An 18,251-nucleotide genomic window follows, 5' to 3' on the forward strand; every position below is an offset into this window, starting at 1 on the left:
TAGCCAAATACATTTAAACTCAGTTTTTCACAATTCCTGACATTTAATCCTAGAAAACATTCCCTGTCTTAGGTCAGTTAGGATCACTACTTTATTTTAAGAATGTGAAATGTCAGAATAATAGTAGAGAGAATGATTTATTTCAGCTTTTATTTCTTTCATCACTTTCCCAGTGGGTCAGAAGTTTACATACACTTTGTTAGTATTTGGTAGCATTGCCTTTAAATTGTTTAACTTGGGTCAAACATTTTGGGTAGCCTTCCACAAGCTTCTCACAGTTAAGTTGCTGGAATTTTGTTCCATTCCTCTAGACAGAACTGGTGTAACTGAGTCAGGTTTGTAAGCCTCCTTGCTCACACACGCTTTTTCAGTTCTGCCCATAAATTTTCCATTAGATTGAGGTCAGGGCTTTGTGATGGCCATTCCAACAACTTGACTTTGTTGTCCTTAAGCAATTTTGCCACAACTTTGGAGGTATGCTTGGGGTCATTGCCCATTTGGAAGACCCATTTGCGACCGAGCTTTAACTTCCTGGCTGATGTCTTGAGATGTTGCTTCAATATATCCACATAATTTTCCTGCCTCATGATGCCATCTATTTTGTGAAGTGCACCAGTCCCTCCTGCAGCAAAGCACCCCCACAACATGATGCTGCCACCCCCATGCTTCACGGTTGGGATGGTGTTCTTCAGCTTTCAAGCCTTACCCTTTTTCCTCCAAACATAACGATGGTCATTATGGCCAAACAGTTCAATTTTTGTTTCATCAGACCAGAGGACATTTCTCCAAAAGATAAGATCTTTGTCCCCATGTGCACTTGCAAACTGTAGTCTGGCTTTTTTATGGCGGTTTTGGAGCAGTGGCTTCTTCCTTGCTGAACAGCCTTTCAGGTTATGTCGATATAGGACTCGTTTTACCGTGGATATAGATACCTGTCTACCTGTTTCCTCCAGCATCTTCGCAAGGTCCTTTGCTGTTGTCCTGGGATTGATTTTCACTTTTCGCGCCAAAGTACGATCATCTCTAGGAGACAGAATGCGTCTCCTTCCTGAGCAGTATGACGGCTGCGTGGTCCCATGGTGTTTATACTTGCGTACTATTGTTTGTACAGATGAATGTCGTACCTTCAGGCATTTGGAAATTGCTCCCAAGGATGAACCAGACTTGACATCATTTTCTGGCCTCAATCCGATAGAAAATTTGTGGGCAGAACTGAAAAAAAAGTGTGCGAGCAAGGAGGCTTACAAACCTGACTCAGTTACACCAGTGCTGTCTGGAGGAATGGAACAAAATTAAAGCAACTTACTGTAAGAAGCTTGTGGAAGGCAACCCAAAACGTTTGACCCAAGTTAAACAATTTAAAGGCAATGCTACCAAATACTAACAAGGTGTATAAAAACTTCTGACCCACTGGGAAAGTGATGAAAGAAATAAAAGCTGAAATAAATTATTCTCTCTACTATCATTCTGACATTTCACATTCTTAAAATAAAGTAGTGATCCTAACTGACTTAAGACAGGGAATGTTTTCTAGGATTAAATGTCAGGAATTGCGAAAAACTGAGTTTAAATGTATTTGGGTAAGGTGTATGTAAACTTCTGACTTCAACTGTATCCTTTGGTTAATCAGCAGACCAAATCTACCTTTGAAAATACCCAATCACTTGGCCTCCACAGCCATCCATAGCAATGAATTCCACTGATTCACCACCATCTAGCTAAAGAAATTTCTCCTTATCTCTGTTATAAAGGGATATCCTTCTATTCTGAGGCTGTGCCCCATTGGTCCTAAGTTTCCCCACTATAGAAAACATCCTCTTCACATTCCCTCAATCAAGGCCTTTCAACATTCGATAGGTTTCAATTAGGTCACCCCTCATTCTTCTGAATTCTAGTGAATATTTCATGTCAAATTCCATGGCATATTTCCCTGGCAATGAGCACAAAAGGTACTCTAACCACTCACCTCTTGGCTCTCCTTGCCCTGACTTGAACCAAATATCTTGTGATCAAGGCTATCCAGGGAGTTACTGGAATCAGATCTGTCAAAGCAATGGCGATCCAGGACTTCCAATGTGTGCAAGACTTTATTGATTGTAAAACCTATAAGAAAGATAAAATGGAAGCAGCAAGAAAAAGCACACATTATTAAATGGAACCTGTTTTCTTTTTTTGCACTACTTAATTAATTTAACCTTTTTAACAAACACATTTACTTTAATGTACAGCTTTTATTATGTATTGCAATATACTACTACTGCATAATAACAAATTTCATGACACATGCCAGTGATAGTAACTGGTTCTGATTCTGAAATCTTCAGCCACACAGACTAGAAACATGGGTAGCAAACCAATGGTACATGAGCCCAAGATGGCACACACAAAAATTTTATCAGCACAGTTTAGCATGCACTGTCGCCTTTGATTATTTAAACCCCATCCATTTTTCAAAAGATTATTTTTCCTGCCAAATAAAGAGGTAGATTTTTTTTTACAACCCAAAAGCAACGAGATGTCTTATGTTGGCTTGGTGGCAGCCAGACAGCTGCGCTAACACATGATGTTGGATGATTTGCGTTGGAAAATCCTCACAGACGTGGTGTATGCATCAGTATTTGGATAGTTACAACACTAGTTATTTTTCAATTTTCTTCTTCATCATCATCATCAGGTGCCATGCCCAGTTTGGGCTTTGACTGCCATGGCCCACACACTACTGTTTCGGGTCAAGTGGATCAAATCATTGGTATTCATTTCCAGTTCTCTGGCTGCTGTCTCCATCATCACTTGTCTTTGTCTTCCTCTCGCTTTCTTCCCTTCAATCTTTCCCATAATTACCGTGTATTCTAACTCCTCTTTCCTAATCACGTCCAATGAAGTCACGCTACCTTTTCATGATCTCATACATTATTTCTCTTTTTGTGTTTGCTCTGTTCATGACATCCTCGTTAGATATTCATTTCCTCCATGATATTCTTTGCGTCCTCCTCAAAAACCACATCTCTGCTGCTACAATTCGTTTCCTCATGTTACTAGATATTGTCCAACATTCTGAGCCATATATAACGTAAATGAATAAACGTAACATTTCAGTACTCTGAGGCGGGTTGTCATGCCTAGTTTAGTATCGGTCAGTATACTCTTCATTCTCGTAAAGGTGTCTTTTGCCATCCCTATTCTCCTTTTGATGTCCATGTGGCACCTGCCATCTGATGTCACCCAGCTTCCTAAGTAGCAAAAGTTCTGTACTTGTTTTATGTCTTCACCGTTTATTCTCAGCCTACAGATAGGATTCTCCTTCTTTTTGGATATCACCATACATTCTGTTTTTTTTTGCAATTGATAGATAGACCCATTTTTGCACTTTCTTCAACAATTATATCAATTAATTTTTGTAGTTCTTCCTCTGTACTTGCAATTAACACAGTGTCATCTGCATATCTGAAATTATTGATGTTTTCACCGCCAACTTTGATTCCCAAGATGTCTCTTATTTTTTGTAATATTGTTTCACTGTACACATTAAATAAATCAGGGGAGAAAATGCTCCCCTGTCTAACGCCTCTCTAGATTTTCGTAAACTGACTCACTTCTCCATCTATTCTTACAGCGGCAGTTTATTCCCAGTACAGATTTCTGATTAGGCGGAGGTCTTTCGAATCTAGATCTAGAGTTTTCTGTAATATTTCAAATAACTTATTGTGCTTCACATTATCAAATGCTTTTGTGTAGTCGATAAAACAAACAAATCTTTTGCACTTGAATAGCTCGTTCTGATTGTATCCTTAACATCAATATTGTGTTTCTTGTACCTTTGTCTTTCACAAAACTACATTGTTCTTTACCTATTTCAGCTCATATCTTACTTTTAGCTCTTGTCATCAAGATTCTTAGAAGTATCTTGGTGATATGACTCAATAAACTTATGGTCCTATGTAATTCACATTCTATTGCTCCAGGTTTCTTAGGAAGAGTGATAAATACTGTTTTTTCCATCTCTTCTGTATTATTCCAGTCTCATAAATGTCATAGATTAAATCAGTAAGTTTTTCAATTCCACAATCTTCAAGGGTGATAATTTGTTCTATTACTAATTCATCAGGACCTGCTGCCTTTCCTTTCTTCATCTTATTTATTGCATTATGAACTTCAGATTTTAAAATATTTGGACCTTCAATGTTTTTCTTAATTTCTGATTTTTCGTCTCAATCGTCTTCAAACAATTCTTGAATATACTCAGTCCATCTGTTCATAATCTCATCTTTTTCCATGATAATGGTACCATCCTTTGCTTTCAAACATCCACCTGAAGAACAGAGGATCTTTTTAACCAGTGAAAAAAACTTTCTCACCCAGAGAGTGGTGGATATATGGAATGCTCTGCCCCAGAAGGCTGTGGAGGCTAAGTCTCTGAATGCTTTCAAAAAAAAAGATGGATAGAGCTCTTAAAGATAGTGGAATCAAAGGTTATGGGGATAAGGCAGGAACTGGATACTGATAGTGGATGATCAGCCACGATCACAGTGAATGGTGGTGCTGGCTCGAAGGGCCGAATGGCCTACTCCTGCACCTATTGTCTATTGTCTATTGATATTCTTGATTTGTTGATGTAACCTTTTTGGATCAATAATAAGGATTCTTTCTATTTGCTCACATTCCTGGTTTAATCTTTGGCTTTTTGACATAAGCTTTTAACATTTTTATCTAAGGACTCATATTCTATTGGCTTTGCTTTCTTCCATCTCCTTTCTTCCATTAGATCTTTGATTTAATCTGTCATCCATTTATTCTTTGTGCTTTTTTCTTTTTTAGGAATCACTGACTTTGCTGATTCTACCAAGGCATTCATTAGACAGTTAAATTTCATTTCTACATGATTGCTATCATCTTCAACAGATTCTATTTCTAGACTTTGGGATCTATTCCTTACTTCAATTGTAAATTTTTGTATTAAGTTTTTTTCTTTAATTAATTGCAAGTAGTCAAGGGATTGTTCAGGTCTTTGCTTCTTTAGTTTTTTAAGTTTTACTTTTACATGACATACTACCGGGTTATAGTCACTATTACAGTCTGCACGTGAATATGTTTTGCATTGAGTCACTGAGTTTCTAAATCTTTGGTTTATAGTAATAAAGTCAATTTGATTTCTAGTGTTATCACCTGGACTTTTCCAGGTCCATAAGCGTGTTGAATGGTTTTTAAAGTAGGTATTCATAATGACCTGATTATTCATCTTGCACCATTCTACCCATTTCTCACCTCTTTCATTTCTTTCCCTTAGTCCAAATTTTCCTATGGTATTTCCATCAGCACCTTGTCCTACTTTAGCATTTAGATCTCCCATGACAATAACAATATCTTGAGATTTGCTCTACATAGAATTTATCTATATCATTTGTTCCATCTGTTGTTGGTGCATATACCTGTATAATTGCTAAATCAAATGGTTGTCCTCTGAATCTAACAAGGAGCATTCTTTCTGATATTGCCCAATGTCCTAAAACACTTTTTGCCATGTTTTCATCCATAAGAATTCCTACTCCATTAATATGGGATGTTCCAGAAGAATAAATTAGTGTTTTATTTCTATTCTGACATGTTCCAGTACCTATCCAATGAACTTCACTAATTCCCATGATGTTAATCTTTAGTCTTTCTATTTCATTTATCACATTGTCCAATCTTCCTGCTTGATACAGTGTTCTTACATTCCAAGTGGCAATAATTTTCTTTCGTGTTACTTGAATTTTATAAGCAGTAGCTTGATGACGGTCGGGGATCTCCTGCTGCCCAGAATCAATCCTACCAAGCGAAGCATCTTCAGAATTGTGTTGAAGATCCTCCTGACGCTGTTGTTGTGTGATACATTTTGTGAGTTTGACCATGGTTTTCTTAGCAAATAGATTCTAGGAAACCTAGTATCTAGCAACAGTGGTTTGCTATTGCCTACTGTTGAGCGAACTGAAGAAATCGCCATTTCTCTTCCTAAATGTTCATCCAAATTTTCTTCTTAAAAGATTAATATTAATCATTTTGAACAGATTTTTGAAAATGCTTCATTTATTTCACTTTGACTCTATTACACTTTTATTAAGAGTGAAGCCATTAATAGACATAAATAAGTAACATGACTCATCCATTTTCCTTAAAATAGTTCAGAATTATTGTTAATAATTCATTAATCAATGATAACCTCTGCTCAAAATTACAGTGACATATGAGAGAATTTTCAGATTATTTCCCTGCATGAAAAGTCTTGGGTTAATTATTCAATTTTGATGATTTACAACCTCTATACACTTCCCACCCACATTCTGAACCCAGCAACAATAGGGTTTCTTCATTATGTGCCACGTCCTATGATGTGGGCAATCATAGTCTTTCAGTGACCACGATTGTTCCTAGCAAATTTTTCTACAGAAGTGGTTTGCCATTGCCTTCTTCTGGGCAGTGTCTTTACAAGACAGGTGACCCCAGCCATTATCAATTCTCTTCAGAAATTGTCTGGCTGGTGTCATTGATCAACTAACCAGCACTTGCAATCTGCACCAGTTGCTCATACAACCATCCACATGTGCTCCGATGGCTTCACGTGACCCTGATTGGAGGACTAAGCAGCTGCTACACCTTGCTGAAGGGTGACCTGCAAGCTAGCAGAGGGAAACAGTGGCTTACACCTCCTTTGATAGAGAAATATCCCCACCCCACCACCAGGATGATTAGCTGAAAATGGAACTGAACACCAAGAACACTGCTTGGACATTCCTTGTAGTGGAGGTGGGAAGTGAGACAGATCTAACCAAGATGAGATTTTCCTGAAATATCAGTGGATTACCCTGCAGGGAGACTATTCTCCAGAGTCTGAAAGCGAGGCGATTTCATTGTAATATACACAGTTCCTGCAAGATCAGATTTGGGAGAGATAGGGGTGATGGCTTCATTAGGTTGTGGGGTCAGTAGCAAGGCAGGAGGTAGTCTCAAAACAAGTCAGCCATTTCTGACGGAAACCAGAAAATTCTTCACCCAGATGGTAGAGGGCTGTGGAGGATCAGACTTTGAGTAAGTTCAAGAGAGAAATTGATTGTGAGATAATAAATCCTGATCTCGGTACATGAAGACCAAGAAGGACACCATTTTAATTGGGACACCGCTGAGGTTCTGACGCAGGCAAACACAAAGCAGGCACGAGAATTGTTAGAAGCATAGTTGTCTTCTGATAACTCCATAAACAAATTTATCGAAATAGACGCCATCTGCAAACCCTTAAGTGGCAAAGAAACTCAAAAGCTAATAGAACTCAAAGGTCAACTGAAGGGGTAGCTAATCAGGACTGAGGCAAGTGACCAGGGGCCTATATAAATGCAAGCATTTCCAGAGAGAAACACCAACTACTGCGCACTGAGGATGTCACCTTGACTGGTGACGAAACGTCTGGAAGGAAATTGCCGAGCTCAGCGAACACCACAACCTCACACATAATGAACCCTAATGTTTCCAAGTGAGCAAAACAAGACAGGAAGAAGGCAAGAGAATGGGTCTGAGAGAGATAATAAATCAGCCATAATCAAATGCTACAACAAACTCAATAGGACAAATGACCAAATTCTGCTCCTATGTTTTATGGTCTTTATCTGCACTGCACTGTTTTGGTAGCATTTACATGTTATTCTGCATTGTTACTATTTTACCTTATTCTAGCTCAATGGTTTGATCTGTATAAACAGTATGCAAGACAAGCAGTATCTTGGTATTTGTGACAATAATAGACCAATACCAACAATAAAAAAGTTTTTTCCTCACTGTCCTGTACAATTTATATTCTGTATGTTGTCAGTACTTACGTGCCTGTGTTGTGCTACGAGTAACTTTTTCATTGTGCCTGTACCTCGCTGTGCTTCTACATATGACAATAGTAACCTCGTATGGCAACCTTGCACTCATCATCAGTAAGACCAAGGAATTGGTTGTGGATTTCAAGAAGGGGAAGTCGAGGGAACACACACCAGTCCTCACCGAGGGATCAGAAGTGGAAAGGATGAGCAGTTTCAAGCCCCTGGGTGTCAACATCTCTGGAGATCTATCCTGGGTCCAATGTATCAAAGCGGTTACAAAAAAAAAAGGCAATACAGTAGCTATATTTCATTAGGAGTTTGAAGAGATTTGGTACGCCAGTACAGACTCCAGCAAATTTCTATAGATGTACCATGGAGAGCATTCTAATTGGCTGCAACACCATCTGGTATTGGGGGGGGGGAGGGCACTGCAAATTCCACCAGCTCCATCACTTATGCCTGCTCAGCATCGAGGACTTCTTCAAAGGAGGTGCCTTAAAAAGGCAGCATACATCATTAAGGACCCCTCTCCCCCAGGAAATGCCCTCTTCTACCATTAAGGATGAGGTACAGGAGCATGAAGTCACACATTCAGCATTTTGGGAACAACTTCTAACAACAAGAACACTTACTGCGGCATCCCACACGCACACCCCTGATCACCTGGCTGTATTTCCACTCCCAGATTATAGGCAGAGATTAAAGATTGCAGTACTAATGGTGAGGTCCAAGACTGGATGGTCGAGGGAGGTGGAGGAGTGCCTATAGGACTGCTTTGAGTCAGTGGACTGGACAATACTCAGGGATTCATCTTCGAATTTGAATGAATATGCCACAGTTGTCACCAACTTCATCATAACCTGTCTGGATGAGTGTGCGCCTTTGAGAACATACCAGACATACCCAAACCAAAAGCTGTGGGTGAACCAGGAGATTCATAATCTGCTGAAGGCTAGATCTGTGACATTTAAGACGAATAATTCAGCAACAATGGAAGAAGTCCAGGTACGACCTACAGAGGCTACCTCAAATATGATAAAACAATTCCAATCTAAATTAGACTCAGAATCAATGCATGTCAGCTCTGGTAGGGTTTGCAGTCCATTACCTCCTACAAGGTGAACCCTGACATCGTGAATGACTGTGACACGTCACACCCAAATAAACTCAATGTCTTTTTTTGTACGCTTTGAAAGGGAGAATAAAACTACACCTGTGCGAATCCCTAAAGCATCTGGTGACCCTGTGACCTCTGTCAAAGTGGCCGACATCAGAACATCTTTCAAGAGTGTGAAAGGCATCAGGCCCTGATGGTGTACCTGGTAGGGCACTGAAAACCTGTGCCAACCAATGGGAATATTCAAAGGCATCTTCAATCTCCCACTTCTGCAGTCAGAGAACCCAACCTACCTCAACAGACTGCTCTTACAGAACTACTAAGATGAAATACCTACAGCATAGCAGTAAAAATCTTAACCAGGGCACTACATGTTAAAACACTTCAGTGGCTTCTTTATTAGATACCCTCTGTACCTAATAAAGTGACCACTGAGTGTATGTTCATGGTTTTTCTGCTGTGGCCCATCCACTTCAAGGTTCATGTTGAACCAGTCTAGCCATTCTCCCCTGATCCCTCTCATAAACAAGGTGTTTTTGTCCACAGAACTGCCGCTCACTGAATGTTTTTTTTTTTGTTTTGTATTTGCACCATTCTCTGTAAACTCTAGAGACTGTTGTGCGTGAAAATCCCAGGATATCCAGCAGTTTCTGAGATACTCAAACCACCCCATCTGGCACCAACAATCATTCCACAGTCAAAGTCACTTAAATTACATTTCATCCCCATTCTGATTTTTGATCCATACAACCACTGAACCTCTTGATCGTGTCTGCATACTTTTATACATTAAATTGCTGCCACGTGATTGGATGATTAAATATTTGCATTAACGAGTAGGTGTACAAGTGTAAATGGCCACTGTGTGTATTTATAGAGCAACAAACAACCTAGTGGAAGAGCTTAGTGGGTCAAGTATTATTTGTGAGTGGAAAAGAGTTGTCAATATTTTGGGTCAAATGCAGGACTTTAATTCAAATATTAACAATCCCTTTCCTCCCCCAGACGCTGCTCGACCCTGAGTTCCTTCAGTAGCATCATTTGTTTCTCTGAATTCCAGAGAAGGCCTCGGGATAGAGGATGAATAATTGCAGAGCTTTGTAAGTAGCCACCCCAGGCACCATAGGTAAAGATTTAATAAGCAGTTTTCAATGTCAGCAGCCCACAGAATGAGAAGTCTGCCAGCTGCAACCAGGAATGCGCTCAAGGGCTCCATCTAATGGCAAAATAGTATTGTACAGTCTTCTGAACTCGAACCATAGAACCATATATCCCTGCAGGACCACTTTGTCAGGCAACGAGCAGGAATTCCCAGTGGTCACTACTTTAATTCCCCATTCTCATACTGACACATTGATGCACGTCCTCTTCTACTGCCATGATGAGGCCACTGTCAGGTTGGAAGACCAACACCTCCAACGTGAACATCGATTTCTCTAACTTCCAGTAATTTCCCCTTCCTCCCCTTCTCTCTCTTCCTATTCCCCATTCTGGCTTCCCACTTACCCCTTTCTCCTATCCTCACCCACCCATCACCTCCCTCTGATGCCCCTCCTCCTTCCCTTTCTCCTTTGGCCTACTCTCCTCTCCGATCAGATTCTTTCCCCTTCAGCCCTTTAACTTTTCCTCCTATCACCTCCCAGCTCCTCACTCCATCCCGCTTTCCCATCCACCTAACCTCCCCCTACAACTGGCTTCACTTAGCACCTTCTAGTTTGTAATCTTTCTGCTCTCTCCCACCCCGCCCCCCCCCCCACAGCCACCACTTTATTCTGACTTCTTTCCCTTCCTTTCCAGTCCTGATAAAGAGTCCCGTTGACTCTCTATTCCTCTGTGATGTTTTATTTACTGTTCCTAGCAGTTGGTGAATTCAAACTCTGGGGTCAAGGTGAAGAGAATATAGAGAGAATTTTCAAAGTATTAGTTTATTAGTTGTATGTATTAGTTTAAATAACACACATAAAATGCTCGAAGAATTCAGCAGGTCAAGCAGCATCTGTGGAAAGGAATACAGTTGACATTCCCTGATGAAGGGTGTCGTCCAAAATGTCGACTCTTTATTCAGCGTGACTGCTGATTTCCTCCAGTATTTTGTAGGTGTCAGACTGTAGAATTGCTTCCTGCTCAGAAACATTGAACATGCCGTACAGAAGATCAGTTCTGCTGACCTCAGTGGATTGGCATATCAAAAAAATGTCCTCAGAAAACTAACCCATGAATATGATCTCTTTTATATAAAAATATGTTCATTGGCCACTTCATTAGGTCCACCTGTACACCTGCTGGTTAATGCAAGTATCTAATCAGCCAATCACTTGGTAACAACACAATTCATAAGAGCATGTAGACATGGTCAAGAAGTTCAGTTGTTGTTCAGACCAAAAGTCAGACGGGGGAAGAAATGTGATCTAAGCGACTTTGACTGGGGAATGATTGTTGGTGCCAGATAGGGTGGTTTGAATAACTCAGAAACTGCTGATCTCCTGGGAATTTCACACACAACTGTCTCTAGAGTAGGGATTCCTAACCTTTTTTGTGCCATGAATCTCTACCATTAACCGAGGGGTCCGTGGACCCCAGGCTATGAACCCCTGCTGGATATTTTACAGAGAATGGTGCGAAGAACAACCAGTGAGCAGCAGTTCTTTGGGCGAAAGCACCTTGTTAATGAGAGAAGTCAGAGGAGAATGGTCAGACTGGTTCCAGTTGATAGGAAAGTGGTAGTAACTCAAATAGCCAAGCACTACAACAGTGGTGTATAGAAAAGCATCTCCGAACGCACAATGAATTGAACCTTGAACATACACTCAATGGCCTTTTTATTAGGCACCTCCTGTAGCTCAGAAAGTGGCCACTAGCAAACCTGATTCTCATTATGATTTATAAGGAGAAAGGGGACACAGGATCACTACTTTTCAAAGAATCAGAGGTTTTCTGTTCACTAATGGGGAGTCACTCCTCTGTTGGACATCCAACCACATACAGCTAATTTGTCCGTCAGACAGCTGATCCTCATCAGATTATGTGTCAACTTTACGGGGCAGGCGCCATGAGCAAAGAGCAAAGACTTTCATTTACTAAAGTGGGCCTTTGCCCACACGATATGCTTGGCTTCTCTAGAAGGTTTTATCTTTGATTGGAGCGCTGTTTAATGGCCAGTACTATTTATTTATTTAGAAATGCAGCACAGAACAGGTCCTTCCAGCCTAACAAGCCACACCGATTTACTACCAGACTAATCGTGGGACAATTTACAATGGGTAATTAACCCTCCCGCCAGCATGTTTTTGCACTGTGGAAGGAAACTAGAGCACCTAGAGGAAATAGACAGAACGTACAAAGTCCTTACAGATGGCACCAGAAATTAAACTCTGATCTCTGATCTCTGAACTCTGGAATGCCCTGGGCTGTAATAGCATCACACTAACCACTATGCTACAGTGGCACCCTACTTCAGGATTATGTGGGAGCTGGATGAGGAGGGAGGGATCAAAGAGACCCCAACGTCTCACAATTCTGTTACTCAGATCTAGTTTCAAAGTTAGAAGGAGCTTTTCCACAACATGACAGAATTCTTGTTGAAGACCTAGCTATCAAGAAGCTCAAAGATGAAAAATTTCTGAGAAAAGAGTCAATTTACTTGTGGTAGCGATGAAGGAGATCACTTGAGACCTGGAGTCAAAGCCCATTTTGGTTTGAAACCCTTCCAAATGAAATGACTTGACCCGAAATGTTAATTATCTATTCCCCGCCCTCCTTCCACACAGAAGCTGCCTGATGCACTGAGCCTCCTACAGTATTTTTGTTCCTCCAGATCTGAGCATCTCTGAGTTTGTAGGTAACTGTAGATAAAGGGCTTTGTCAATCAACAGATGGGATGGAGATGATCACAGATATTTTGCTTCTGTAGTACTTTGTGACGGTGGAAACCACTTTACCTGCAGTGGACTCCTGACATTTGTCAAAGGACCACCGGACTTCTACGGCTCGGCCTCGTTGCTTGATCTGCTTCTCCACTTCATAAATTTTGGCTCGGACCTAAAGCATTGAGATAACGTTTAGTATTCACCAAAAGAGAACAAACTTGCAACGCGGTGTGCAGGATAAAGTGCATGTCCACGGCATCTGTGTCCATGTGTCCGAATGCAATCTTTGCCCTCCTGAGCTATAATCATAAAAGTCTCAATCTATTAAGAACTTTATTTATGTGTGCACTCCCTGAAAATGTGACATTTGCTTCTATTAACATCTATGTAATTGGTATAATAACATCAATGCCCAAGAATAGAAAAGTCTACAAAAATGATGGAAGCATAAGAACATAAGAAGTAAGAGCAGGAGTCGGCCATCTGGCCCGTCGAGCCTACTCTGCCATTCAAGAAGATCATGGCTGATCTGGCCATGGACTCATCTCCATCTACCTGCCTTTTCCCCATAACCCTTAATTCCCTTACTATGCAAAAATCTATCCATCCTCATCTTAAGTACACTGTACTTACCAATAGCCTCCGCTGCTTCATTGGGCAGACAATTCCACAGATTCACCACTTTCTGGGAAAAGCAGTTCCTCCTCAACTCCATCCTAAATCTACTCCCTTGAATCTTAAGGTTATGCCCCCTAGTTATAGTCTCACCTACCAACGGAAACAACTTTCCTGCCTCTATCTTATCTATTCCTTTCATAATTTTATACGTTTCTGTAAGATCTCCTCTCACTCTTCTGAATTCCAGCGAGTACAGTCCCAGGCAACTCAATCTCTCCTCAAGCAGCCCAGTCCATCACAGGCAAAGCCCTCTCCACCACTGAGCACATTTACAAGAAGTGCTGCTACAAAAAAAGCAGTATCCATTACCAAGGACCCCCACCATCCAGCCCAAGCTCTCTTCTGTTGCCGTCATCAGGAAGGAGGGACAGGAGCCTTAGGTCCCACACCACCAGGTTCAGGAATAGTTATCACCCTTCAACCATCAGGCTCCTGAACTGGCATGGATTGCTTCACTCACTTCAACACTAAACTGTTCATAGAACACAACCTATGGACTCACTTTCAAGGACTCTACAACTCATGTTCTCAGTAAAACTTATTTACTTATTTATTATTACTATTATTATTTGTTTTTCTTTGTATCTTTGTCTTCCTTTGCACATTGGTGCTTGTTGGCAGTTGTTCATGTGTAGTTCTTCATGGATTCTATTGTATTTCTTTGCTCTACTTTGAATGCGTGCAAGAAAATGAATCTCAAGGTGACATGCTGACATATACGTACTTTGAAAATAAATTTACTTTGAACTTTATAATGAAAGGTTTTGCCTTAAAGCATTTCCCTCCACAGATGCTACTTGGTCTCGCACATCCTCTTTGTGTCTACCTGCTTGTTGCTGTCCAGCCCTTCCAAGATGTTTTTCATGGACATCAAGACCAAGTGTGGAGACTGAGTGACCACTGACACAAAGTGACAAGGCCACAAAACATCCCAACACACTTATTTCCAGTTTGCATCAATCCCAAAGCATCCACCAATACAACTGAGTAACACCAAATACACTGGAGGAAAACAAAGAGCACGCCACACCAGTGCGTCCACCTGTACCTGTTTATTGAAGGTGGAATTCCCTCCTGGCATAGGTAAGCACGATGGCGCCACCTGGAGGAGATCAAGCGGTGATCCAGGATTGCTGCTCTTGCTTTCATTCGTGGAATAATTCCACACCAAGGCACTGGGGCAACACACAGTTATTGTCTGTAGAAATAACAAAAATTGAGCTTCGCAATCAATTTATACAGATATTTAGATCATTAAAATCTACTGCACAATTAAAACAGCGACAACAACAACGAAGTGGGAAGTTTGGTAGCGTAGCAGTTAGTGCATTAATTCACTCTGCCAGCGATCACCAATCCTCCCGTCAGGGAGGAGGCTATGTAGCATCCACACCATGACCACTGGACTCAAAAACAATTACTATCCCCTGATCAACACCTCCCTGACTACTTTGTCATTTCTTGTTGGAGTCACCTCATGTACAGACCTCCTGTGCCTAGCATCTCTTTATAGGTATACTACATATAGTGTTTATTTTAATTATTGCCATCTGTATCTCATTGTGTTTTTAATACTTCATCGGATCCACAGTAACAATTAGTTTATTTTTCCTTACACTTGTGTACTGGAAATGACAATAAACAATCTTGAATCTCCGCCACTGCCTGTGAAGAGTTTGCACATTTTCCCCGTGACAGCGTGGGTTTCCTCCAGTCCAAAGACGTACGGGTTGGGGTGAGTGAGTTGTGGGCATGCGACGCTGGTGCCAGAAATGTGGCAACATTCGAACAATCCTCGTTGATTTGACTTGACATAAGCAACGCATTTCACTGTATGTTTCAATGTTTTGATGCACATGTAACAAATAAAGCCTGTCTTACCTTACGAAACATAGTTACAGAGATCTAAATGGATTAATATAGCCACTAGATAAGGAGTCCTGATGAAGGATCTCAGCCGGAAACGTCTTGACTGTTTACTCTTTTTCAAAGATGCTGCCTGGCCTGCTTGAGTTCCACCAGCATTTTGTGTGTGTTGTATTACTATAGCCATTAGCCAAGAATACATAGCAGGATGTGTTTATTTAAAAAAACAGGATAATATCTAACTTACTTACTTACTGCCCAGTATGCCACTGGCAATGTCTACCTCTGTCTGTCCTTGGCCATCTTCTCTACTGTGCCCCAGGTGTGGTTCAAGGTATACCATCACACACAGATACAGAAGGATTCTTCATTGCTGTTTCCGTAGTAATTTCTTTGACCAATCAGGGTTGTCAGCCCTGAGCTGAACCCCTAAAACCGGAGCACCAGTGGACCACTCTTCGTCTGACCTCTACTCTTTGACCTGTTTGGCAGAGGTGACCCTACCAAGAGCCAAAGCACAAAGCTCTGACTCCAACCAACACAGCATGCCAGTTGAGGCATGCAAGCCTCCACAGCCTCCACACCCTACGACAAGGTTGTCATCTTCTTGGAGGTTTAACATCTAAGCTTTGTTTAAACAGAACCCATGACAGTTCAGCAAACAAGTAGAACATAGAACATAGAATAGTACAGCACAGTACAGGCCCTTCGGCCCACAATGTTGTGCCAACCCTCAAACTCTGCCTCCCATATAACCCCCCCCCACCTTAAATTCCTCCATATACCTGTCCAGTAGTCTCTTAAACTTCACTAGTGTATCTGCCTTCACCACTGACTCAGGCAGTGCATTCCATGCACCAACCACTCTCTGAGCAAAAAACCTTCCTCTAATATCCCCCTTGAACTTCCCACCCCTTACCTTAAAGCCATGTCCTCTTGTATTGAGCAGTGGTGCCCTGGGGAAGAGGCGCTGGCTATCCACTCTATCTATTCCTCTTATTATCTTGTACACCTCTATTATGTCTCCTCTCATCCTCCTTCTCTCCAAATAGTAAAGCCCTAGCTCCCTTAATCTCTGATCATAATGCACACTCTCTAAACCAGGCAGCATCCTGGTAAATCTCCTCTGTACCCTTTCCATTGCTTCCACATCCTTCCTATAGTGAGGCAACCAGAAATGGACACAGTACTCCAAGTGTGGCCTAACCAGAGTTTTATAGAGCTGCATCATTACATCACGACTCTTAAACTCTATCCCTCGACTTATGAAAGCTAACACCCCATAAGCTTTCTTAACTACCCTATCCACCTGTGAGGCAACTTTCAGGGATCTGTGGACATGTACCCCCAGATCCCTCTGCTCCTCCACACTACAAAGTACCCTGCCATTTACTTTGTACTCTGCCTCGGAGTTTGTCCTTCCAAAGTGTACCACCTCACACTTCTCCGGGTTGAACTCCATCTGCCACTTCTCAGCCCACTTCTGCATCCTATCAATGCCTCTCTGCAATCTTTGACAATCCTCTACACTATCTACAACACCACCAACCTTTCTGTCGTCTGCAAACTTGCCAACCCACCCTTCTACCCCCACATCCAGGTCGTTAATAAAAGTCACGAAAAGTAGAGGTCCCAGAACAGATCCTTGTGGGACATGACTAGTCACAATCCTCCAATCTGAATGTACTCCCTCCACCATGACCCTCTGTCTTCTGTAGGCAAGCCAATTCTGAATCCACTTGGCCAAACTTCCCTGGATCCCATGCCTTCTGACTTTCTGAATAAGCCTACCATGTGGAACCATGTAGAGATAGGAGAATATAAGTGAGTGCAAGTCAGAAACAGTTTTCGAATGCTAGTAAATGATTTCTGTTGTACAACAATAGGATAATAATGAAAGAACAGGCACTCTTCAAACGTAGTGAATTCCTTTTATCACCAGCAATGCACCATGCACAAAGGTACTGGTTTCAATAGAAAATTAATGGAATCTCCAGGAAAGGCCAAATTTCATAGACATAGAGTCATAGAGCACTGAAATAGGTCCATTAGTTCAATGGTCCAGGACAAGATGCCCTGTCCAAGCTAGTCCTATTTCCCAGTGTTTGACTCATAACCTTCCAATCCATGCATCTGTCCAAATGTCTTCTCAAAGTTGTTATTGCACTTGCCACCACCATTTCCTCTGGCAGTTCTTTCCATATAAACTCAGTACCTCCTGAACCTAAATCAAGAGGTCACAGAGTGTATGTCTGTGGTCTTCCGCTGCTGTACCTCATGTATTTCAATGTTCAAAGTGGTGTGCATTCAGAGACGCTCTTCTGCGCACCACTGTTATAATGCATGGTTAATTCTTACAAGGCGTGTACCTGACCGGGTACTGAAGACTCGTGCCAACCAACTGGCAGGAGTGTTCAAGGACATCATCACTCTCTCACTGACGCAGTCAGAGGTTCCCAACTGCTTCAAAAGGGCAACATTCATACCAGTGCGCAACAGCAGGGTGAGCTGCTCTAATGCCCAGTTGCACTCACGTTGGTTACAGCTAGAATTAACTCCTGCCTGCGCAAAGATCTGTACCCACTGCAATTCAACTACCACCACAACAGGTTTACCGCAGAGACGATCTCACTGGCTCTCCACTTTGCTTTGAAGCCCCTAGACAACAGCAAAACACAAAAGGCTTCTGTTTAATGAGCTCTGCATTCGATACCATCATCCCCTTAGTAATAATCTAATGCTGGGCCTCTGTACTTCCCTCTGCAAATGGATCCTTGACTTCCTCATCAGAAGACCACAGTCAGAATAACATCTCCTCCTCTCTGAGATTCAACACGTTCTCACTTCAAGGATGCAGGTTTAGCCACTGTTCTGTTGCCTCTACACTTG

General features: G+C 41.5%; 1 protein-coding gene across 4 annotated transcripts in view; it reads right to left on the reverse strand.

Moving 5' to 3' along the window:
- Positions 1-18,251, reverse strand: part of LOC140196181 (mediator of RNA polymerase II transcription subunit 12-like protein) — a 720,072-nt gene that overhangs the window by 545,736 nt on the left and 156,085 nt on the right. For all 4 annotated transcript variants that reach the window (XM_072254957.1, XM_072254955.1, XM_072254956.1 and 1 more), the window contains exons 9-11: positions 14,545-14,694; positions 12,891-12,990; positions 1,967-2,103 (exon numbers count right to left, since the gene is read on the reverse strand). In XM_072254957.1, coding sequence (XP_072111058.1) covers positions 1,967-2,103; positions 12,891-12,990; positions 14,545-14,694 — 387 coding nt within the window. The remainder of the gene's footprint in view (positions 1-1,966; positions 2,104-12,890; positions 12,991-14,544; positions 14,695-18,251) is intronic.

The sequence above is a fragment of the Mobula birostris genome, chromosome 4, assembly GCF_030028105.1.
Source record: "Mobula birostris isolate sMobBir1 chromosome 4, sMobBir1.hap1, whole genome shotgun sequence".
In the NCBI taxonomy this organism is placed as follows: domain Eukaryota; kingdom Metazoa; phylum Chordata; class Chondrichthyes; order Myliobatiformes; family Myliobatidae; genus Mobula; species Mobula birostris.